Here is a 24,064-nt window from a genome sequence, read left to right on the forward strand (position 1 = left end):
CCAAAAGCACAAGTCTTTTTTCAGGTCTTCAGAAAATAACTGTTTTCACGTAGTGCCGAGCATCTATCATTTCAGTAAGGAGAACGGGTTCTGGTGGATAATCAATCCTCAATTCTCATTCTGTCTACTGCACCAGAAAACACATGCCTGCTCGCTCTACATATATATACAATGTTGGGGCTACAGGGGGCTGAGCAGATCTGTCAAAAGCACTGTTAGCAATTACCTCTGCCAATTGGTAATATGGCTGTTCTCACCCTCCACCGGTTCCTTGGAGCTTTCTGATTTCATCATATTTTAAAAACACACTGCATCTTTGGAATAAAACTTTCAGGTCCCTCTGTTTCTGCAGACCATAACCACAGTGGTACAGTCTTTCACTGAAGAAAGTCTCAAGCCCACAGTTCCTAAATTGGTCCTCTCTTTGAATCAGTGGTTCTCAATCTTTTATACAGTTGAGATCTCAGGGAGAATTATGAAACAAAAACAAAACACCAGATCAGCAGGCTCTGCCTCAGGCATTGGGCTTTGGGAAGAAGGGTAGTGATCTGCATTTTTAACAAGACCTTTGCAGACTGCAGACTGCAGTAGTTTTAAGGGTCCCTTTCCATTTTCTACGATAGCATGCGTGGAATGAGATTCAGTAAATACTTTTTTTGAAGTTGAGGAGAGGTGGACTAATACCATCAAAGGGGGAGCAAGTGAAGGTCTTTCCTATACATATAGCATAAGCAGATGAAATAGGAGCCACAGATCCAGGCAGCTTGAGGAAGATGGGGGCCTATTTTGTGGCATAGGCTTCTGGCTTTGCTTTTTGTTAGCCCTTCATAACCCAGTAAGCCCTACTCACCGATTCCTTAGCATCAAGATAAATTCTGATGGCTCGGGGACTCCTAAGTATCAGTCAACATTTTATAACAAATTATTATTTTTTGAGTAAAACATTACACAAGAGGTGTAAAGTGTTCTAGTTCAAATGAACAAAAGCTGTCCTGGCCCTTCCACTGTCCTGGGGGCCCAGAGTGAAGCTGCAGGGTCAAGTGGTTAGTAGGTCATTTCAAGGGGCTGACACAGCTAAGAATGCTGATGGAGGAGGCCAGCACTTGGATCAATTAAAATGAAACTGGATTTAACCTTTTGACCCTTAGCCGATGTTAAGCTCCATTTTAAAATGAAATTGCTTAGAAATTGCCGGAGAGTCCAGAAAAGGGAGAGTTAGAGCAAAAAGCATCCTTATAGCAAGGCAGAGGGGCAAAGGTCAGTCTTCTTGGTTTATTTTCAACAGGCTGTGCCACCTGAGCTTGACACGGTCTCCAATTTAAAAAACGGCAAAAAAGCTGTTGGCAGAGGCAGCCACAGCTCTGCCTGTAGCTCCTGGCAGTGAAGCACATCTGGTTTTAAATAGAAAACATACCTTCTGAGGAGTGTCAAAAGCTTACTGGGTGCTACAGGCAGTCACGGTGTATGTGGGTGTGTGTTGGGAGGGTGGGGGTACTGCAGAACACATGGTGGGATAGGGGGATTTCCAGGAGAGGCCACAGTGGCCACCCATAGCTTTAAGATATGGCTTCACGGCAATGGTTCTTTAACGTGGCCCAGGCTCAACAGCATAAGCCTGGATCTTGTTAGTTGGGATAACACTGAACAACCCTGCCATCTTAAATAAAAATGTTGAGGATTTTGATTAACGCTTTTGATTAATGCTTTGGCCTAGGCAACAAACCCCTTCACTTGTCTTGACTCTGATGCCCTGTGCATTCAAGACAGGGCTTGATATAGACTGTATGTATTGTCATCCTTTGCCTTTTAAGTGTGGTTAGTTGAACTGCTGACTGGTCGGCGTGCGTGCGTGCATGTGTGTGTCTGTGTGTGTGTTTGTGTGTGTGCCTGTGTGAGTGTCTGTGTGTGTGTGTGTGTGTGTGTGTGTGTCTGTGTGTGTGCGTGTGTGATCCCCGGGTGCCCATTCACACCTGAGAACAGGCTGGTCTCTGGTTAGAACTTTATTCCCATCCCATCCGTGCTAGGCCACTGTTCATCGCATTTCCACACGTGCCTTGTTCTTGTTCACATGGGTGAGTCCTTCCTCTCAGGAACCCTTGCGGTTTTTTTTTTTTTTTTTTTTTTGTCTTTTTGCAAACATCCTCTCCAACCAAGTCTCATCTTACTCAATGCAGACTTGATACACATTCTGGGACTGCATTGAGAAAGTTCAGACTTTCTCAATGAGCACCAAGAGGGGTGTGTGGGGGTGGGCACTGATTCAAGAATGTAACTCTCAACAAGTCCCCCAGGTACCATCTGGAAGGCATAGGATGCCTTATAGATCTGCTAAGTAGGGTTCACTCTTAACACTCTTCTGCTGGTGCCACACCGGGTGCAGCTACCACGGGGAGGTGCATAGAGCCCCTACAGACCACTTAACCACAAAGTCATTTCTCAGACTTGCAAGGCCACAGAACTTAGTTTTCCCTCCCCAGGGCCTGGAGTCCAGCAAGCCTGAACCTGTACATACTTACATCTCCGTCCATGGGCCTCTGGTCGTCACAATCCCTCGTGGGGCTAATGTCCTGACGCATGACCCAGATGGGCTCTTTGGGTTCGTCGGGGGTGTAAGGCGAACGGATGGTCCGGGTTTTCACCTCTTCGATGGCCTCCTTGATGTCCTTGATGGCCAGCGAGATGGCATCTCTCTTCTCCTTACTGTACCGCTGCCCAGCCTCACCGCCACCCGGGGGTCCCATGACCCTCTGCTGCCCGACAGGTGCTGGCAGCCCGGGGCTGTCGGGGTGTCCTCCTCCTGGGGTCGGGGCACGCTCCAGGTCCTGCTCCGCCTCGGGCATGTCTTCGGCCGCCTTGTCGAGGCTCTGCGAACTCATGCTCTGCTTGACTTCGGCCACGATCTGGTCGATGTCCTCTTCCTGCTCGTAACTGTCCATGCGCGGGTAGGGCGCGAACTCGGCCTCTTTCTCGGGGCTGTCGGACTCGCCGTCCGAGCGCTCGTCGTAGTGGTGCAGGCGCGCGCCCAGGGCCTCTTGGCGGTAGGCGGCCGCCTCATCGTGCTCCTGCTCGTAGAGCCGCAGGCCGTCGCGCGCCTCCAGCTCGGGCGCGTCCCCGATCTCCTCGTACACGTGCTCCTGGAGGCCGCCGTAGTCAGCGTAGGGCTCGGCGTAGGCTTCGTCCTCGCCGCGGTGGAAGAGCCGGTGCGTGTAGACGTAGCCCGAGTAGGCCGCATTCATGGCCTCCTCGTGCTCCAGCGAGTGGAAGTGCAGGTGGTTGGGCAGCGCGCGCCGGTGCGCCGCCTCGGCGTGCTCGGCCTCCGCCTGCTCCGTGTACTCCTCGGCCTCCGGCCGGTACTGCACCGCGTAGGCGCTCTCATCCTCGGGGTCGTGCGCGCGCTCCGCCTCGTAGGCGCCGCCGTCGCGGGCCGCGGCGAGCACGTCGCCCTCGGCCGTGTCCGTGTGGTTGTGGAAGCCGCTCTCGGTGCTGGCCGAGCGCGCCAGGCTCTCCCCGCGCTCCTCCTCCTCCTGCTGCTGCTGCCGAGCCAGCTGAGCACGGGGGTCATCGAGCGCACCGTGGCGGCCTGCGGCCTGCGGGGGCGCCTGCTGCTCCTCCTCCACGTCGGGGTGCTCTAGGTCGGCCTCCACGGACTCGTTCACCTCCCCTCCTGGAGCCTCGTCCGGCACCTCCATCTCCGCGGAGCCCTCCAAGTGGTTCATGGTGGGCGTCGGGGGATGGCTGGGGAGAGGCTGAGCTGGTTCACTGTGCTCTCATTTTGCTCCACGGGGGCTGAAAGAAACAAGGAGAGAGACTGCTGTGTGGTTGGAAATGTAACTATGAGCTCTGAGCATCAGGACAGACGTAAAAACACCCGCTATTGATCCCTTCTGAATCTGGGTCAATTAAGACACGATTGCAAATTTATGCTTCACCCGACAGCACCCTTTTCTTCACGCACGTGTTGTAATTTGTAATTACATATTTACTTGTTTAATTGCCTATTGCGTTCTCCCTCCCAAGCCCCCAGACTGAGAGCTTTGCGGGCACTTTGTTCTTTATGCTGCCCAGTTTGCATTTTCTGAGGTCTATGGATAGAGTAATACTCAATTGGATGGGCCAGTTGGCACAGTTCCCCATCTGCTCAAGGATAAATCTCTCTAAACTAGGATCCTGGATACGTTGGAGGCAACTCTTTAAATAAATTTTGGGGGAGGGAACAATATCATCTTGCAATTTTTTGACACCCTTGCTATGAGTGTAAAGATCCAGCCTTTCTGGGGAGGCTGGTAATCACCAGTAGGTCCCTAGTTCTCATGCTTCCAGTAACTGTTTAGCTTTCTAGACCTCCCCAAAGACACAAGGTTCGTTTTTTGTGTGCAGAATGAACATAGGAGTAGAGAATGGAATCTCTAGTTAAATAACCTTGGGATCAGCTGATTGACAGGTAACTTTTCCCTGTGAAGATCCAAGGGAAGGAAGTTATAAAACGCCAGGTTTCTCTAACTCATTTGTCTCTAATTCATTTGACCCAGAAACACTGTCCCCCTAGAAACCAGAGTTCTGACAAATACACAAAGCAGTTTCTAGAATTCCCCATGTGCCCTGGATTTAAAATTCTGTAATTATGTGAATGCCATGGTATCTGAAACTAGAGTACATGGCTACTTTTCAAAAAGTATGGGTAGGGTAGACTTCCACCCATGTGTTTCTGCCTTGACTTCCCTCAGCGATGGACTGGAAACTGTAAGATGGAATACCCTTTTCTCCTCAAATTGATTTTGGTCAGAGTGGTTTATCACAGGAAGCAAACTCGGACATGGGTTTAATAGCATGTTTGGATTTCTCTCATTGTACAAAGGGGCAGGAAATACTCTTTAATGTAGCAGATAGAAAAGAGGGGCATCTAATCACCTAATATCAACATCCATTATACTCCACTCAATTCCTCACCATAGGCACAGCAATTCCGTTCCGATATTATGACAGATGAAACTGAAAGGGGGGCTGTGTTAGAGCTGCCACATCTATCTTCAAGCAGAGTATCACATCCCGGCCCCGACTGTGATGGATCCACCCCTCACTGACTCTGGATACAAAACAATGATGGCCAAACCTACTGTGCCCTAACCAAAAAGAGTACCAGATCAGAGTCAGTCTCTTCCGGAAAAAAAATGGTGGACTCCTTTCATCAACCTGCTGAGAACAGTAGCTGGCCCAAATATAAGAAACTTTCCTAAAAATAAGACTAGTCATCGCTGAGACTTTTACAGGCATGAATTAAGTAGAACAGGAAAAGCAAGTGTCGCTTCTGCAGAACATCTGGTTGAGAGGCCTCCAGTAGATGTGGGAAATACAAAACAGATGCTTAATACATTGCAAAGTCACTGTACCTATTTCCTTTACAGATAATAGACACCAACACAGCACAGGGCACTGACCTGTGTTCCAACCCAGTTCTAATGACCATGTGACAAGTTTCCACTGAGAGCAATACAGCAGGCCTCCCTAGGTGCTGTCCCTGTGAGGCATCTTGGCTGTGTGGGGTCATTGTTAAAAACACGATAACCTGAATGGTCAACAGTTCTTGATACCAGGTACAGAACTGACAGAGCCACTATTTTCTGTGAGTTCTATACCTGGTATCAAGAAAAGCTTTTCTATTCACGGAGGTATTACAAAGAAATTTTAGTCTGCACTGAGTTAAATTGTATTTGACTAGCAGATACATTGATTCTACAAAAATGGAATTTTTGTACATCTGCACATACCAGATCTCGATAGGGAAAGTTCTTTGTGGAAATACTATTAAAAGCACATAGTTTGAGTACACCAGAGCATTTTTTATTAAACAATACTGGTGATGTAACATTCTCCTACATTTGACCCTATTGGCCTTTACTGGACACATGCCAAACACTGTATGTGGCAAAGGGGATTCAAACGTTTCTGGCCTTCAAAGATAGATAGCTTTAATAATATAATACCCGACGATGAATGCAAAATAGGAATAGGCTCAAAACTTGGAAGGAGCACATAGTGAAAATAATGGAGGCTGCTATGTCACCTTCTTGTCCCATTAAGTACTGTGGTTCTTAAGAAATCTGCATTTCATGAACTCACTAGCATGCAAGAGCTCAGGCCTAGGAGAAAGACACTACCATCCAACTGGGACTTTGGTAGTGGTCCAGGTACCTCAAGAGGCAGAGCAAAGGGAGGAAGAACTGATTCAAGGAAACTCCTCCCTCTAGCTATAAAAGGGCTGTGGATCAGGGAGATACAGGCAGGGAAGTTTCATCCTTGGGGGCACCTACAGCATGAAGATGTGACAGGATCAAGAGAGCCTACAGGCTGTCAGTGGAAAAACAAAGACCACTTCCGGTTCCTAGTTCAGGAATGTTCCACAGCCTGGAGAAAATAAACAAAAAGAAGGCATCCTGCTGCTGTAGAATGTTTGGAATACAGAATTTCAGGATTCAGAGGCCAAATCCAGATATTTGATATTGTTGGCCAAGATACATATTGAGAGAAGGGAGGGTTGTATGTTTACACTCATCTCGCCTTAACTTGCTACAAAGCACTGCCAATTGACTGTCCCTTTTTTGAGATATTCAAAAGTAGCTTTAGAAGAAAGGTGTGGCTGAAGACAAAACAGAATGTATTAAAGAACCAAAGTCAGGTTGTAACACTGTGTGTGTGTGTGTGTGTGTGTGTGTGTGTGTGTGTGTGTGTGTTTCTGTCTGTCTGTCTGTCTCTCTTTCGGTTTGTGTGTGTGTTGTCAAAGGTGGTGATAGTCGTGAGATGCATGGAAAAACTTAAAGGTAGAATAAGGTGTTGAAATGTAAAAAGGAATTTTGATTCTATTATATAGGAGATTTTATATATGTGCATATTTAAGTTGTTATGCCTGTTCCCAGGTGCCTTTGGGAAAGGGGAAGACTAAACTTTTATCCTTTCAAGCTTAATTTACCTTCTTGTGCATGCCCAACACTAGTAGCTGGGTCCATTCAGTTAACCTTGGTAGACTCCATATTTACACAACTACCTCCGAAGCATCTAATGCCTGTTGCTTACCTTTCCCCACTGGAGTTGGCAGTCAAGCCCCATTTCTTGAGAATGATGTTTGTCTCAGGTATCAACACCCACACAAAATACTCTATCCAACTCTATTCAAATGATGTCTGTCACTCATGGTGAAGGCAGCATATAACCCTGAGATAGGTTAATGTCCATAGCAATAAAAAATTGTGGTTGCTAAGCAGGATTATGCCTTGGCTACAACATGTGGATATATGTGTATCCTGTTTTTTTTTTTGTTTTTTTTTTTTTGTTTTTTACGAGACAGGGTTTCTCTGTATTGTTTTGGAGGCTATCGGTCCAGCCCGGCCTTGAACTCACAGAGATCTGCCTGCCTCTGCCTCCCGAGTGCTGGGATTAAAGGCGTGTGCCACCACCACCCAGCTCGATATATGTGTATGTTGAGATTAATAGTTTTTGTGTGTGTGCTCACACTCCTGTGTTCATCTGTGTGCAAGTGTGCATGAGTATATATGTGTGCAAGCACTTAGAAGCGAGAGGACAACCTTGAGCTTCTATCTCTTTTTTTCCCTTAAAGACAGGATCTCTCACTCACCTGGAACTTACTTAGGCAAGTGCTGGGATTGCAGGCGCTCACAACACCACACAGGGCTCTTTTTAAAATAAAGGTTCTGGAGATCAAGCTGATGTTCTTGTCAGTATTCCACCTGGGCTATCTCCCCAGATCCTAATGTGTCTCAAATTGCACAAAGGATGAGGGAGTAAGAACACACATGGATTTCCTACCTTACAAATCTTCCTCGCTTCCTGAGTTAGATCAACTGTGAGATATCCCACAAGGAGTTCAAAGCATCTCAAGAACCTTGGATGGCCAGCTCCTTTAAATACAATGCATCTGCTTACAATACTAACATAGAAGACAAGAATGAAGAAGACTGGGGTTTATTAAAGCAGCTTTGATGCAGTTGGAAGTTAAATTTAGTAATAATTGGAAGCCTAAAGATGGACATGTAAATGCATTTCTCCTTCCTGAAATCACCTAGATAGCTCACATGGCCAGAGAAACCCCTAACACAGAACTATCTTGCTCCAGTTGAACACCTCGTATCTTTGCACCTGGTATCGTGAAGTGTGACCAGGCAGATGGCGCATGCGATGATTTCTGAATCGGGTGACTACCTGAACAAAGGTATGTTGCTGAGAGCTAGGTGTCAGCTAACGTGAGGCTGCAGATGAAGCTGTGGATGTACATCTTCACTTTCCCCTCGAGAGCTACTAGGTTGCTTTGTCTGCCTGTGCTCTTCAAGGCCAGCCTCTTTGGGACACTCCAGTAGGTATCTAGTTCTCCCGTTTCTGTTTGGCCAACAAAGAGTGCAATAAGGACACGACAGAGTCTGAGGTTGGGGTATTCATTCTCTCAGGTGATCTCTGACAGTAGCATGTCCACCCTTAAGGGCATAAGTGTTGAGATGAGGGCTGCCATCCTTCCCTTCTAGTCTTCTGGATCACATTGGTACTGCGGTCCTGTACAAGCTACACCTTTATAAGCAGTCCCATACTAAGTTCTTGTGTCTCTGTACATTACCTGATCTGAATACCCGTTGACTGTCTACTGGTATCTAACTGTTATTTAAGGTAGGATGCTTATGTATAAGTATTAACAGATGGCAAAATTAGTCACAGTAGCTAGCCCACTTAATAACAAGGTTAATATTCTAAATAGTACAGCCGTAGTCAAAACTACGAAGGTGACACTCTAATTTTAGAGAAGCTCCACACCAGGCTCCACTCTCTGTCCCTAGTTTCATGACATGGTCCCCAGAGGTTATGTACATTCAAGGAACTGACAACGGGAAATTCACGTAGAAAGTCTGATGAGCATAAGGACCCTGCCAAGGGTCCCAGTTGCTACCTCTTCCTTCGCGCTAGAGCACAGGCCACCTGCCCGTCATTCACTGGGATATTTCAGTTTCTTTTGCCTGGGTCTCAGCCTCCACACTTCTCCTCTCACCTCAGTAAAAGCCATTTGGCCCTCCTTGACTGACCAATTTCATCAGCCCCCTGTTTTCAGAAAGCCAGTAGCTTGGGTAGCAATGTGCTATGACTGTCATGTGTCTTAGATGTAGACTACCAGCTAGACCGAACTTCCATTCATTGGAGCTGATCCTGTCTTCTGGTACTTACCCCGTATGGGTATGTGAGTGAGGCCTGATCCTTTGCAACCAGGCTGGGTAGACACTACACTTAACATGCCTCAAGTGCATTGCCTTTGTTGAAAGACCTTGGGCATTCCTTTTTGGGAGCAGCTTTGAAAGTTAATTTTGAAATTACTAGAATATTGTCTCACTGTAATATTGTAATATTTAACCACATTTGTTTTTTGACCCCAAAGGAGGCCCATCACCTTATTGATAAGTATTGAAAATCAGTGGTGCTTGGCATTCTTCAATTATCAAGCCCCTAGATTATCTCATCATTTATTCTATGTAATATGGTATTGTGGTGATCAAAATGGCAGGCTTAGGAGACAGAAGGTCAATTCTGGTCCCTAGGTTTACTGCTCACTGGCTTTGACTTTGAATAGCTTACAGAAAATGCCGCGTTTTATAGCTTCTAAAAGTCATAATAAGAGTACCTACAGGATAGGGTTGTCATATGGATGGTGCCACTTTGTACTGTACTTGGAATAACAGATTCAGTGTAACTGCTATTTGATGTCTACTGGTGCATTTCCTGAACACACCATAGTTAGTATTTAAGAGGTCAAAACAGAATTTTAAAAAGCAAAAATTAAAACAGTATTAATATGAATATTGGGCACAGGAAATATTTATTAACATTATACTTTCCTGACTAACAGGCAGAAGACAAGCAGTTAGGGATCTTTTAGTCCATCTAGAAAAAAGGCGAGGTGCATATAAATCCATCAGATAACAAGCCGCCTCACACTCACCAATGTAGCCCCATGCTCCACCTGTACCCACTGCTGTATATACCCATTTCTCACTCTCACAACCATCTCGGTGGGAGTTATTAGCTCCAGCTGCTCATTGGGAAGCAGAGGTCCGGGCGGCTTACATAAATAGTCCAAGGTCACTGGGAGCAGAGAAGCTTGGAAACGGAGCTTCTGGCACTCTGCTGCACTCTTCCTGTTACATTCCGCTGAGCCCAGAAAGTAATGCAATTGATTTTTTTTAAACAAACATTTAAATTGGTGTAATCACATTTAGAATGGTGACCTTGGCTGGCTCTTCCCTTACCTGTTCTGAGGGCAATGCCTTTGTTCAAAGCTCTCTGGGCACTCTTATGTTGGAATTGATTTCTAAGTTAATTGAAGGGTTTTGAAACTGCCAGTGAATAATTTTCAGTGTTCCATAGTAATAGTTATATCTGATTTTTTCTTTCTTCTTTCTTTTCTTTTCTTCTTCTTCTTTTGACCTAACAGGCATCATCCAAATCTATCACTTGAAAGATTTGGCTATAAGTTGTTTTTTACATTTAAATGTTCTTGTCTCTTAATACTTTCTTATGTTTTAAAATGCAAATCTATTCCTAAAAGACAAAGATGTACAACTGCCACAATTACTAAAGACTGGTCATTTCTGAAGTTCCTTCAAAAGGGTAGCCTTAAGAATAGTTTTGGTTGCTGCGTGGTGGTGGCACACGCCTTTAATGTCAGCACTTGGGAGGCAGAGGCAGAGGTAGGCGAATCTCTGTGAGTTCAAGACCAGCCTGGTCTACAAAAGGTAATTCCAGGACAGCCTCCAAAGCCACAGAGCAACCCTGTCTCAAAAAACAAAAACCAAAAAACAAAAAACAAAAAAAAAGAAGAAGAAGGAATAGCTTTGGCCAGGGGCCACATCTGTCATAGTGAGGCTTTGTCCTCACTGGAGAAACAGAGATGCAGAAGATAACCCAATGGCTGGAACCCTGTGTCGTGTATGCATAATCAGGCCATTACTTCATCCCACCTTGAAACCAGTATTAATGCTAATCAAACAATGTGATTAATTTACCCACTAGGATGAATTTAGTTATTCTAACCACAAAGTTCTATCATTGCCCAGCCTTTCATTAGGAAGACATATCTAAATTTATTTGGCTCTCCTTACTTTCTATCTCTTTGCCTCACACGTTAATGATCAAATCGCTCATTTATTAGACTGATTCCAATAAAATACATGCCATAAGCCCTGGGCAACCCCAGAAAGTCAGAGGGGGAGATTTTACAATTTTTACAGAAACCTCAAGGGATAATATCTGGAAACCAAAGCCGATTAAACTTCTCCAAATTTCTGTGAAATGCCTCCAGTATAAAATCAAACATATCTATATAACTCATAATTTACAAAGGGCTAGAGGAGCTTGACAAGGTTTTCCTGTTACAATTTCTTTTTGTATGATCTAACTTCCTTCCCAACCCCTACGGTAGTTATGATTTCTGCTGGGGTACACACAGTTCAAAAATATTAAGTCACCTGTTACAGCCAATTTAGACATTTCCCTGATATTTCTTTTTTATAGAAATATCCCCAAACCCCCATTACCAGCACCATAGAGTTACAGATGGTAAGACTCTGAAATTGGTTCTACTGTGTGACTTTTTGGAGGCTCATTAAGTTATACTGTGAGAGGAGAAGGGGATTGGGAGTTTCCAGCTAAGGGCAAATTGAACAGTAATTCATTAAAATACAATCTTTCCTCTGAGACCACATCACCTCAAATTTACTGCTACGGTTACTTTTACAAATTATTTGGCTCATTAGAAAGCCAGTTAACTCGCTCTTCTCTAATCCTCCTAGTTTTGTGTTCATTTTCCTTCCCCAAACAGAAACCAGAATGGCAGCTATGGTCCTAATTACAAAGACTCAAATTAAATTCTTGTCTCTGGACTCCTTTTTTGTTCATGGGTCAGGAACAGGTCAGCAGAGGGTCTACTGTCCATTTTACACAAACAATATTTTCACTTAGTCCTCAAATCTGTAGTGATTTGAAACACTTGCATGCAGGAAGTCCTCACTAACAATCCTAAAAACAAAATTCATTAAGCAACTACTATGTGGCAACAATGGAGATGACTTGAATTTGAATTTGATGAGCCAGAAATCCCATACTGAGTCAGATTCCCAAGGTAGTTCATCTCTGTTTCCTTTCATTAGCAAAAAGTTTATAGGAAAAGAAACAAAGAGGGAAAGGTGGAAAAATTCTTCCCCCTCCAAATGATTCATGAGTAATCTGGAAACCCATCAGAATTCATTGACCATGCTGATTAAAGAGACTAGGTCTTAGATGCCCCAAATACGAGTATTACTGGGAAACCGATATCCACACATAGAAGAACGAAGCTAGATCTTTATCTACCATCCTGCACGAAAACCAACTCCAAGTGGATCATAGACCTTAACATAATACCTGAAACTGTTAGAGGATAAAGTAGAGAAAACACTTCAAGATAATAGGCATAGGAAGGGTGGACTTTCTGAATAAAATTATGGTTGCTCAGGAAATATGGCCAACATTGTTCAAATGGAACCTCATGAAAAAAAAACCACTTCTCCTCCTCCTTCTCCTCTGCCTCCTTCCTGCAGGCCTCTTGTTGTTTCTGTCATGCTGCACACTGCAGGCTAGCTGGTCTGGGGATGATTTATGTGGGTCCTTGGTGTTGAATTCAAGTCATCAGGCTTGTATGGCTCATACTTTTACCCACTGAGTCATCTCCCTGGTCCTTAAATACCTCTGTTCAGTTAACTGAGAGAAAAATCTTATATATATATATAAGACTATATATATATATGACTAAAATCTAAAATATACAAGTAACTAAAAAACAAAACAGAAAACAAATAGCCCAATTAAATTGGACTAATGAACTGAACACAGAGTTCTCAAAAGAAGAAATAAAAATGGCCAATAAAAGCACTTTGAAGTGTCCAACATCTGTAGCCATCAGAGAAATGCAAACTTAAAACTACTGTGAGATGCCATCTCACCTCAGTCAGAATGGCGGCATCAGGAAAACAAATGACAACGATGCTGGTGAGGGTATAGGGAAGAAGACACCATATTCATACTGGTGAGAGTGTAAATTGGTGCGACCACTTTGGAAATCAATGTGGAAGTTTCTCAAAAAGCTTAAAACATAACTTTCATGTCTCCCAGATATGCTATGCCTTGGCATATACCCAGAGGGCTCTACGTCCTACCACAGATATACTTGCTCATCCATGTTTATCAGAGAAATGGAGTTAGCCTGGATCCCCTTCAATAGAAGAACAGATTAAGAAAATGTAATGTGTAAACACATGGAATTTTATTCATCTGTAAGAAAGAGGAAATTATGGCATTTTTCAGGAAAGGGAATGAAACTAGAAAATGCTACATTGAATTACTCTAGGCTAAGAAAGACAATAACCCTCATAGTGTCTTTAATATGCTGATCCTGGCTCCTAGTTTTCATACACGTGCGTTTATGTGGGAGAGGCTTGCGTGGATGGAAAAAGAAGCTTGAAGGGACAGAAGTAAGGAGGACAATAAAACATGTGTGATACGACAGTAGAAGAAGGAATACTGAGGGTCAAGGGGAGGTCTAAGTTGGAGGAAGATAGGGACATGGGAAAAGGGGTTGGGTGGGGAAGGGAAACCAAATTTTGTATAACAGAAAACACTACAAGGAAAGCCGCTACTTTGTAAGCTAATTAAAACGTTTTAAAAGTTTTCAAAAATGAAATTTAAAAAAGGGTTAGAAAGGAGATACTCAACATGGCTAGACAATGTTGGTTCTAGAAGCCATGGGTTACTAAACAAAAATTCCAGTGCCAGGTGTGTAAAGCCTCTACAGGAGCTGTTGTTAAGGGAGGCTACAAAGACCCTAAAATGCTACAAGCTTTTGATACTCTTCATGTCTTCCTACTGGAACTGATCGCAAAATATAGAGAAATCAGGCTTAAAAAGAGCTAGAAAGTTCTGCCCTTCTGGCTAGCATTCATAGTACCTGAAGGTGCTATGGAGGCTGCTATGGGGAAAAGGCATAGATGAGTTTATCCAGCTGTAAAAAGTATGACAGCAATGCACTACATAAGGTGAGCCCACGTATGCAGCAGTGGCATGGATATCATGGTGGTAACCAGCTTCTCTCTGATTGGATTTGAGACTTGTTCTTCAAGATTCCTGACAATGTAAACCCAGTGTGTGTGTGTGTGTGTGTGTGTGTGTGTGTGTGTGTGTGTGTGTGTGTTGTGGGAAAGTCATAGGCCTTAGTGGGGAAGTTACTAGTATTGTTTAGCTAAATTGACACAGCATCAAGTTGCCTTCTAAATATCTAAATATCCAATAGGTAAATGCTCCTCTTGGCCTTAACTGGAAAAAAAATCTCTCTTTTGTTGGGAACAGTGGTGAATGGTGAATGCAGAGACTCAAGGCTGTGAGAGGGAACTGGGATTGACATGTAAAACAAGCTATTTAAAATAAAAAAAAGAATAAGTGACTGTTGACTGCTTAGCCCTAAATAAGACATTTATGCCATCTTCTCCAACACTCAGAGAACACCACAGAAGGGGGATAGAAATAATGTAAGAACCAGATGATAGAGAGAAGAGCTATGAAATGCCATCTTCTGTGCATGGAAAATTTAATACAAACATGAGTTCAAAACATCCCAGGTATGTGCATTGGGTCTGTATAACACTGGCCATGTCAATAGTCAGATATGAATGGGAGTGGGCTCATGGGGCTCTATCTCTCCCTGCTGAACTACTGACATAACATTATCTTCAGTTGCATACCCACTGGTGAACCCACCTGACTCCAGTGGACAGTTCCAAACCCATGGTCATACAGATGGTCTTGGTTAAACTCAATAGGTCACAAAACAATAGTCATAAATGCAGGGAAGTGATTTGTAGAGAGGCTGACAGAGATGGGAGGAAAATAAGAGAGGGCAGGAGATGAGAGTAGACAGAATGTATTGCATACATGTCTGAAGTTGTTAAAGAAGAAATTTAAATAATAAAAACAATTGAACATAAAAGTGAAATAGAAAATAATTAGCTTAGCAAATAATTTTGTATTTCAGGGTCATCACTTATTCACCAAACAAAAGTTCAGAATTTTCCCTCGTGAACAGAACATGAGTGAGGGAAGCCTGGATGTCATTGTGTCCCAGGACCAAGTATTTTATAACCAGCCATCAGTCTCTCAGGGAGGCTGGTTCACTCTTCTTCCTCCAGGCTGCACTGCTCTCTACTAAGTTTGGTCCTCTGGGCCTCCATGCAATATCTGGGATGCTCACCTTTCCTCCATTTCTCCCAGCTCCCCTCTGTTTCTGTGTCTGTGTATCTTCAAAGATAATCCTCAGGGTATCACAGGTAACACAGCTCCTGCCTTTCAGTGCTCAAGGCTCCACTGCAGAAAACAGCAGGACAAGTTTCTCACGAACTCTCCAAAGGGCCAAGAGACTTTGGGGAAACCTGGAGAAGCAGGGACATCTACCTTCAGTGGGAGTGGGGAGGAGGGGAAAGCAACTTCTGGACCTGGGGTTGAAGGCAGAGGCAGTATAGCGGGTGGTTAAGAAGTCTAAGGCCAACTACTTGTGTTCAAGTCTCAGTTCAAATACAAGCCAGGCCAGGCCTTGGGCAAGTCATTTAGTCCTCTTATGCCTCTGCGTCCTCTTTCCAAGTTCGAGTGACAACAGTCCCCTTCCTAGTAGATGTTATAAATATTAGCTGAGTAAATGTAGTCCTAAGAACAAGAACAAAACTGCATCTGTCAATTCACAGAGTGTTCAGCTCCAAGAGTGGACCCTAAGAAGATGTTGGGTGATGAGGATCTGCTACTACTTCAGCGATTGTAACCAACGTGTATGAGGACTCACTACTTCCTGCTAAATGTTTCCACAAACCTAAACTGCTCTTAAACGTGTATATATACATATCTCTGTGTATTTATAGTAAAGCATACCTGTGTGAAACAAAGTTACCTTACATCGAAGCTTACCTGTCATTGTTCTGTCACTGTCCTGATTCTAACGCTTGATGGGCATAGATGTGGATGACAGGAACCTGACTGGACCAATGGTTCTCTTTTTCTGCCTGGCTCAAGTATTTGTCCGTGTGTGTGTGTGTGTGTGTGTGTGTGTGTGTGTGTGTGTGTGTGTGTGTGTGTATGCCTGCACACCATGTGTCTGCTATTTCTGGGAGCCTCCTGCCAAGCTGGTTCCCACTCTGGCTCACAAAGCGTCTGCTCATCCATCGGTAGTACTCAGCTCACAGCTGCCACTGACTTTCCAGCCTGCTGCAGACAATCTCATTATTACAGCCTGCACCTCAGTCAATCGCTGGGTGTTTCCACTCATGCTTACACACCGAGCTTCATCGACCTTCTGACACCTGTCCGCGTCCAAATCAGAAGGGGAGAAAGCAATGCCAGGAGCTGCCTTTGGGGTGCAGAGGCAAGACTGAGAACTGGGCAGGTTCTTGTGCATGAGTTCGCCCTGGTGTTGGAACAACAAACCTATTTTAAAATCCGAATACACAGCAAAAGTGATGACAACTGTTGTTTTCAGTGTAGAGAGCCTGGGAAACATGTCCTCCCCCCTCACTGAGGAAGGCCATGAGGCAGGGCTACACGTGCCCCTGTAAACCTTCCGCTATGCTTTGAAACTCCTCACTCTTTGTCAGCCTTCTCAATGCCATTCTAGCATCCAGCCTGGGTTTTCTAAGAGTAGTATCTGAGTAGGCAGATTGTGGGGTGCTGGTGGTGGGGTTGATAAAGATGACTTCAATAGTTATACGTCGATGGGGATATCCGGTCTAGGCTGTGGTCATTCACTTCACTCTCCAGAAATATGCTGCCCATTCACTTGATGATAAAATTATGAAGTGGTGGAATTGAAAGTACTTCCCTGGCAGTAAGAACCTCATTTTATAGACAGTGAAGCCCAGGAGTGGGAAGGTGGTCCATGGCCATGATTATTTGGGATTAGAGGCGTGTGCCACCAACACCCGGCAACCTAGCTTTTCTTACTGCCTTCTATGGCCCCTTCTTCACTGTGGGGTACCCTTTGCCATGAGCCAGTCAGCAGGAAGCAGCATCATGTTGGTCTTCCCAGACTCCAGAACCATGTAAATCAGTCTCTGTTCTTTTTAAATCATCCAGTCTCAGGTACTCCATCACAGTAGCAGAAAACACACTAATCCACCTCAAAATGTAAAATTGTCATCAAAAACTACATTGCGAGCTCTCTACACTAGATGGGCATGACTATGCCTCATCAAAGGGAGGCGAGCAGAAGTGGCATGTCACTTCTGAGCCAAAGTGTTTATGCAAGAGTGTGTATATATATGTAAGAATACACACACACACACACACACACACACGCATATATATATATATATATATATATATATATATATATATATATATATATATACTCTCTCCCCATTCACTGGATGCAGAAGACTCAGGGACCTGAAAGTGGAATCACAAGGAGAAACAGCCCTGGATCCCTAATAAACCATATGGAGAAAACGTTATCATGCCACTGTTAGGAAATTAACTTTTGGTGTGTGATGGTAATAAAAATGCGAAGGTATTATATATTGCTCTAATAAATCACGGCAAGGAACATCTCAGTGAGGCCAGGAAAGAAGTAATTGTCTCAGCTTTAAAAAAGGAAATGAGCATTATTACAGCTTGGGTATGAAGTGTCCCCAAAGGCTCAGCTGTTAAGGCTTGGTCCCCAGGAGGACATGTGCCGAGTCGGGGACTTGGGGTTAGATCGTGAGCATGCTAGGCTTAACAGTGGGCGGTTCAGTGCTGAACGGGCTGTTCGGAGGAAGTAGGTCAGGGAGGTGTGTCTTTGAAGGTACATCTTGTCCTCCCTTCTACTTCTCTCTGCTATATGGCGAACCACCTTACTCTATCATATACTCTTTACTTCGGCCTCTCCCACAGCTCAGAAACAAAAGAAGTGAGAGACTACAGAGTATAACCTTTTTTCCTTTAAGTTGATTTCTCTCACGTATTTTGTCACAGCTAAGAAAAGCTCACTAGCATGAATATGAATAACCCTTTTATTTTGCTTCTAATTTGAGTTTGCTTTAGTACTTTTTTATTGTTCCTAGGCCTGCCGTATCCATAGCCCTAGAATGAATACATACATACACACACAAGCATCACTATTTGTTGACTTCCTGTCATATATACATATATGGCGCTATCTCCTGAATTCCTGCCATGAAAGATGAAAGTTAGTTAAAGTGTTCTTTTTCCTTCTGTCACCTAACACTTAATAATTTTATATTTTAAAATATTTTTCTAATTAGCATTTTTGGCTTCTCTTACTGACACAGCCTCCCATCTTTCCACTTTATTTTTACTGTCTGGCCTCCTATCTACTGTCAATCATAGTTTTATACTTTGTACTTGTCAATCAAACACTTATACCCTGTAGCCACAATCCAGTCTTCTGTACTTAAGTGCAGAGGGTGACTCAAAATGCTGGAAACAAATACACAACTTTGCTTTACCGTGGCTATGCAAATAATATCCATCTGTGTGGCATGGAGATTGATGTCACTATATTTTGGCCCTCTAATGTCATTACTCCTATGTCAATCAAAAGGGGTTTCCTAGCATCAAGTTAAAATCTAATTCCCCTAAATTTCACCGACTGCTTTAATGTGCCGTGGTGTAGTTTACTTAACAGTTAGGTCATGATTAATATAAATAATTTTTATCTTAAACCCCTTGGTCATTCTTCTAATCTTTCATCTTATTGGTCAAAAGAAAGAAAAAGTATACTGTCACCATGATGTCAACTTCTCTAGCATCTCATCAGATAAAGTGGGTGATAGGTCTCCCTCCATCTTCATGGATGTTTTCTTTTCTCTACTACACCAGTGTCCTGCCTCTGAGTCAGCTCACAGTCACCAGTCTGTTTCCTGGTAATAGTCTCTTGATACACCACTTTCTGGGTCCCTTCCTTCCTCCCTTCCTTCCTTCCTTCCTTCCTTCCTTCCTTTCTTTCTTTCTTTCTTTCTTTCTTTCTTTCTTTCTTTCTTTCTCTTTCTCTCTTTCTTTCCTTCCTTCATTCCTCCTTCCTTCTTTCCCTTCCTCCCTCTCTCCCTTTCTTCCTCCTTACTTCATTCCTTTGTTGATTCCTTTCTTTTTTCTAGAGTACATCTCAAACTTTCTATGAAGTTCTAAGCTAATGAGTGTCTCAAAGGGCTTTGATCACTGGGCAGTGGTGGCGTATGCCTTTAATCCCAGTGGTTGGCAGGCAGAGGCAGGAGGATCTCTGTGAGTTCGAGGCCAGTCTGGTCTATAAGAGCTAGTTCCAGGACAGCCTCCAAAGCCACAGAGAAACCCTGTCTTGAAAAACCAAAAAAAAAAAAAAAAAAAAAAAAAAAAAAAAGAAAGAAAAAGAAAAAAGAAAAGAAAAAAGGCTTTGATCACATCTTTACATCCAGCTGATCGCTGAGCATATAACTACATACCCACACTCGCTTATTGCTTGAAATCATCGCTCAGCTTTGTTCCAACTTGCTTACAAGGACATAACCTGGGGAATTTCTGTAAACTGCAAGTTTTGCCTGTGGGGAATCTTGAAAGAGTGATCCTAGGCCTTACCTGGTGGTGTCTGTACAGCAGAGGCCACTGCAGCCTGAAGAGCTTGCCTTTCCTGGGCTTTGAGAACACTCTGATTACATTTCTGATCAGACATCAGTGCCTCTGAGATCCTCGGATTTTCTTAGCTTTTTCTGTTTCAAGCTTGCTCCCTCTCTTCCCGACCTCTCTCTATATATCATGTTAGACTTTCTATTTTGTTTTCCAAAAAACAATTTATTGAAGTTTGGATCCATGTTCACTTACTGTCTAAAAGCTGCACCTTTCTCTCCTGTCTGCTTTACATTTCTTCTTTTTAAGGATATTATGAGCTCTTGGAGCTCTCTGAACATATGGACAAGAACTCTCATTTATCTTAGAGCCTCCTGGCTTGTCTTTCCTTCTGCTGGAGTTTAGTCTTTCACTATTATGCTGTTACTTTCCCCCATGTATCTCATAATTCTTGGTGTCTGTTCATGCAGAAACAAATGATCAAGTGGGTGTTGGTTATCCTCGATGGACTTAGTAATGTCAAACTTTTGTTGAGATAGCCACTCGTGATCATTAGGCTTTCTCACATCTATATTTTGAGAAATGTTCTCATAGACATATGCCATTATGTGTGGGTATGGTCATTCCTATGAGAGAATGTCTAGAGAATGGGATTAAGTGGCTAAGAATAGTACACTTATATTATGGAAAAATTTAAAAATGTGGGAAACTAGAAAGGAGGGTTGGTGACAGGATGAAGGCCAGTTGTGGTCCATCCACACTCCCCCCCACTTGTAATCCACTCTTGAATTATATTAAAGTAAATGCAAGAAATTCAATAATTTCATCTGGTTCAATAAACATTTTAATAGATGATGTGTGTTTGAGTCTCTCTCTCTCTCTCTCTCTCTCTCTCTCTGTGTGTGTGTGTGTGTGTGTGTGTGTGTGTGTGTGTGTGTAGGGTGTGTTTGAACATGTCATAGTGCACACAGAAAAGTATGAGAACAACTTGTTGGAGTCAGTTTTCTCCTTCCACCATGTAGACATTGGGAATGGGACTCTGGTTGTCAGGCTGATTGTTAAGTGTCCTCACTGCTGAACCATCTTGCTGGACCCAATGCACACCATTTGTTGCAGTAAAGCATACATAAAATTTAGCATTTTAACCGTATGTAAATGTACAATTAAGTGGCATCAAAGGCATTCTTATTCTTGTAAAAAAAACCCCAACATTATGCTACATATTTATGTTGTAATACATACAGACAAATGACTCCCTTGATTGTTAGCTATTCTTGCTAACTCTGAAGAATTTCTATTTCTACACATGTATGTAGCCATGGACATGTTTTTCTTTCTTTTTTGTTTCCTTGGTAAGAAAAGGCAGGAAAACCTTCCTTTATTCCCTAAGTTCTAAGCCAGTTAAGAAATACACAGGAGCCACAGAAATAGGGATTTAAATTTTCACGTGAATAGCTGGGTTGCACAGTCTGTCTTCAGAATTGTCACAGGGCTCAGTCTCTATCTCTGCCTTAAATGGGTACCCTATGTCATCACTGAGACATCTGCCATCCACAGGTATCCTTCCTGGGGGCAGAAGTCTCTGAACAGGGCTATGAATGTATGACAAGCTTCCTTGTAGGAAAAAGGGGTACAGATGGCACCACGCCCCCTTAGTCTCTTTCCCTAAATTTACTACCAATATACCCTTCTGGGGATGAGGGACAGGGAGAGGCCTAGTTAAAAATGAATCAAGACTCAGGAAAATGGAGTTCCCTTAACAGATGTTACAAACAGACTTAATCCTAGCTAGTCTGGTGAAGAACATTTTAACTCGATTTTTTCTGATGCTTAACAAGGAGGCCTATGTTTCTCAGGTTGTCTGTTGTATCTCCTTTTCCTTAAATGGTCTGATTTTTAGGTTGACTTTTTAATTTGAAGGTTTTTGAATATTACAGATATTAAAGTTCTATGTGTCACATGGTTGCAAGTATTTTTCCAATGTGTCATCAGTTGACTTCCTTCCTTCCTTCCTTATTTCCTTCCTTCCTTATTTTCTTCCTTCCTTCCCTCCTTCCTTCCTTTGTTTCTTTCTACAGGATGTTTTGCCTGCATGTATGTCTGTGCTCTGCATGCATGCAGTGCTCATGGAGGCCAGAAGAGGGCGTCAGATCCCCTAAGCTGGAGTTACAAACCTAGTTGATCCTCCATGTGGGAGCTGGGAATTGAACCCAGGTCCTGTAAAAGAGCAACCAGTGCTCTTAACCCCTAAGCCATGTCTCTAACCTCCTTTGTAGTTTCTTTTCCTCTAGAAAAACTTATTTCATAATGTCACTGAGAAAAGATGAGGAATACCTTGGGAATAAAAGCCAGAGCTTATTGAACATACTCTGGAAGTTTCTGGAAAGAGTTAGAAGCTTCCTCCCCGACAAGTGCAGTGAAAAGACATGTTGCAACCATTTCTTTCTTTTCACTGTGGTTGACAATAAAAACCTCATTAAAATATACGAGTGGTTCTAGCTATCCATATGACACCTGGCCATTTACATGGGCAGAATTATAAAATCAATTGAAACAGTCTGGGAAGTGAATGAGGCCACTTAAATGATTTTAATCTACTGCACTAATTGCACCTAAAGTGCCTGAACACTTTTCTCCCAATTAAAAATTCTAATTAGGCATTGACACCTTTAAAACACTCTGGAGAGTGTATCTGTGCTATGTGCCCTTGTCCAGCTGACGGGAGAGGAAGAAAGGATTCTCTTCCCAAACCCATGGCATCAAAGGACAAGAAAGACCTTTAGCATTTTCCTGGTCTAAACTCCCTGCTTAAGGGATGCTGAGGATGGGAACAGGGCCATCCACCCCTCTACATTCTCTACCCCAAGCCAGGACCAGGGCTTTCTGTTACTCAAAGTCACATGACTAGCAAGTGTCAAAGCCGCCCAGAGTCCTTCTAGAACGCTCCATTGTAGCACACAACCTGGGCTTTCAAGTAAGAACATGCGAGTTTAAATTCTAGCTTTATCACTTGTAAGATAGATTCCTTAAGCGAGATTCTTGATTCTTCAGGGGTCTCCGAGTCTCTCCTTAAACTCTGCTCTACCTTAAACGCCTTCTGGCTCAGCTCTCACCCCACTGCTCCTCAGGTGCCATGCCCACACTGCAGATGGTGGCCCCTCTGCACTCAACAGTTGGGCAGCAATGTGACACAGCCAATCCCACCCTGTCTCTAAGATCAGCTTCTGTCTTAGGTTCCACATCATTTTGTTCTTCTTGGCTTCCGTAGTTGCTCCTCCCCTATCTCATAGGCCACTCCCTCTTTTCTTCCAGGCTTCTCTCCACTGGAGGACCCAGTCGTGGTTCTTAGACCCTTGAGATTGTTGGTCACCCAGGATCTTTCAGGCAATCCCATACAGGCTTGGGTGTCATCTGTAGTGACAAATCTCAGGCTCATGTTGACAGTGGAGGCCCCTCCCTTGAACTCCTCTTGATACGATCTGTCTCCCTAACATGTTGCCGTGGATAAGTGGGCAGTGCCTTCAACAAATGTCGTGCAAGAGCAGACTTCTGCCTTTCTCCTCGTAAACTGTTCTTTCTTCTATTGTTTCCATGACTATTCCAATCGCTCAAAACCTTGGCATCATCATTAAGTCCTTTCCTTCATACTCTAGCAAATCTGTGAGAAACCTCGCTATTTCTAACTTCAAACTCAACCAAGGATGAACCAAACTGTTCTTACTCCTTTATTACAGTCCTCTCTCTCTCTCTCTCTCTCTCTCTCTCTCTCTCTCTCTCTCTCTCTCTCTCTCTCTCTCTCTCTCTCTCTCTCTCTCTCTCTCTCTCTCTCTCTTTCCGATACAGGGTTTCTCTGTGGCTTTGGAGGCTGTACTGGAACTAGTTTTTGTAGACCAGCCTGGTCTCGAACTCACAGAGTTCGCCACCACCGCCTGGTCCACCATCTCTTACCAGGAGATGGCCAATTGATTTCTAGGCTCCAGCAACCATTCCTAAATGTAAGTTAGGACATATATAGGACATATATCTCTTCTAATGATGTAATGATGCCCCACTCTACTCTCATTGACCCTTGACCTCGATTTCTACACACACCCCTACCCACAGGGACCTCTTTACAATTTCATGAAATGCCAGCATTTCCTCTGCATTCTTTGTCCCTCTGCCTGAACTTATTGTCCCCCAGACAAGACATACAACTTTGCTATGGGCCTGCTGAAATGTCACCATATAAGAGAAGCTCCCTGAACCACAGTGCCCAGTACCATAGCTACTTTAACTTGTTACCTGACATATTACACATTCGTTTATCTCCCTCCCTCATATATTTTATTACATTCCATACACCGTGTTCCAGAGGAATAGTGTGTGATGCTTAACCAGTGCTAATTGATCTATTATGATTACAGTACAACACAGG

General features: G+C 43.6%; 1 protein-coding gene across 5 annotated transcripts in view; it reads right to left on the reverse strand.

Moving 5' to 3' along the window:
• Apba1 (amyloid beta precursor protein binding family A member 1) overlaps positions 1 to 24,064 on the reverse strand; it is a 204,900-nt gene that overhangs the window by 71,240 nt on the left and 109,596 nt on the right. For all 5 annotated transcript variants that reach the window (XM_040746304.1, XM_040746300.1, XM_040746291.1 and 2 more), the window contains exon 2: positions 2,517 to 3,786. In XM_040746304.1, the coding sequence (XP_040602238.1) occupies positions 2,517 to 3,716 (1,200 nt within the window). In that variant the 5' untranslated portion in view covers positions 3,717 to 3,786. The remainder of the gene's footprint in view (positions 1 to 2,516; positions 3,787 to 24,064) is intronic.

The sequence above is a fragment of the Mesocricetus auratus genome, unplaced genomic scaffold, assembly GCF_017639785.1.
Source record: "Mesocricetus auratus isolate SY011 unplaced genomic scaffold, BCM_Maur_2.0 Super-Scaffold_4256, whole genome shotgun sequence".
Classification (NCBI taxonomy): domain Eukaryota; kingdom Metazoa; phylum Chordata; class Mammalia; order Rodentia; family Cricetidae; genus Mesocricetus; species Mesocricetus auratus.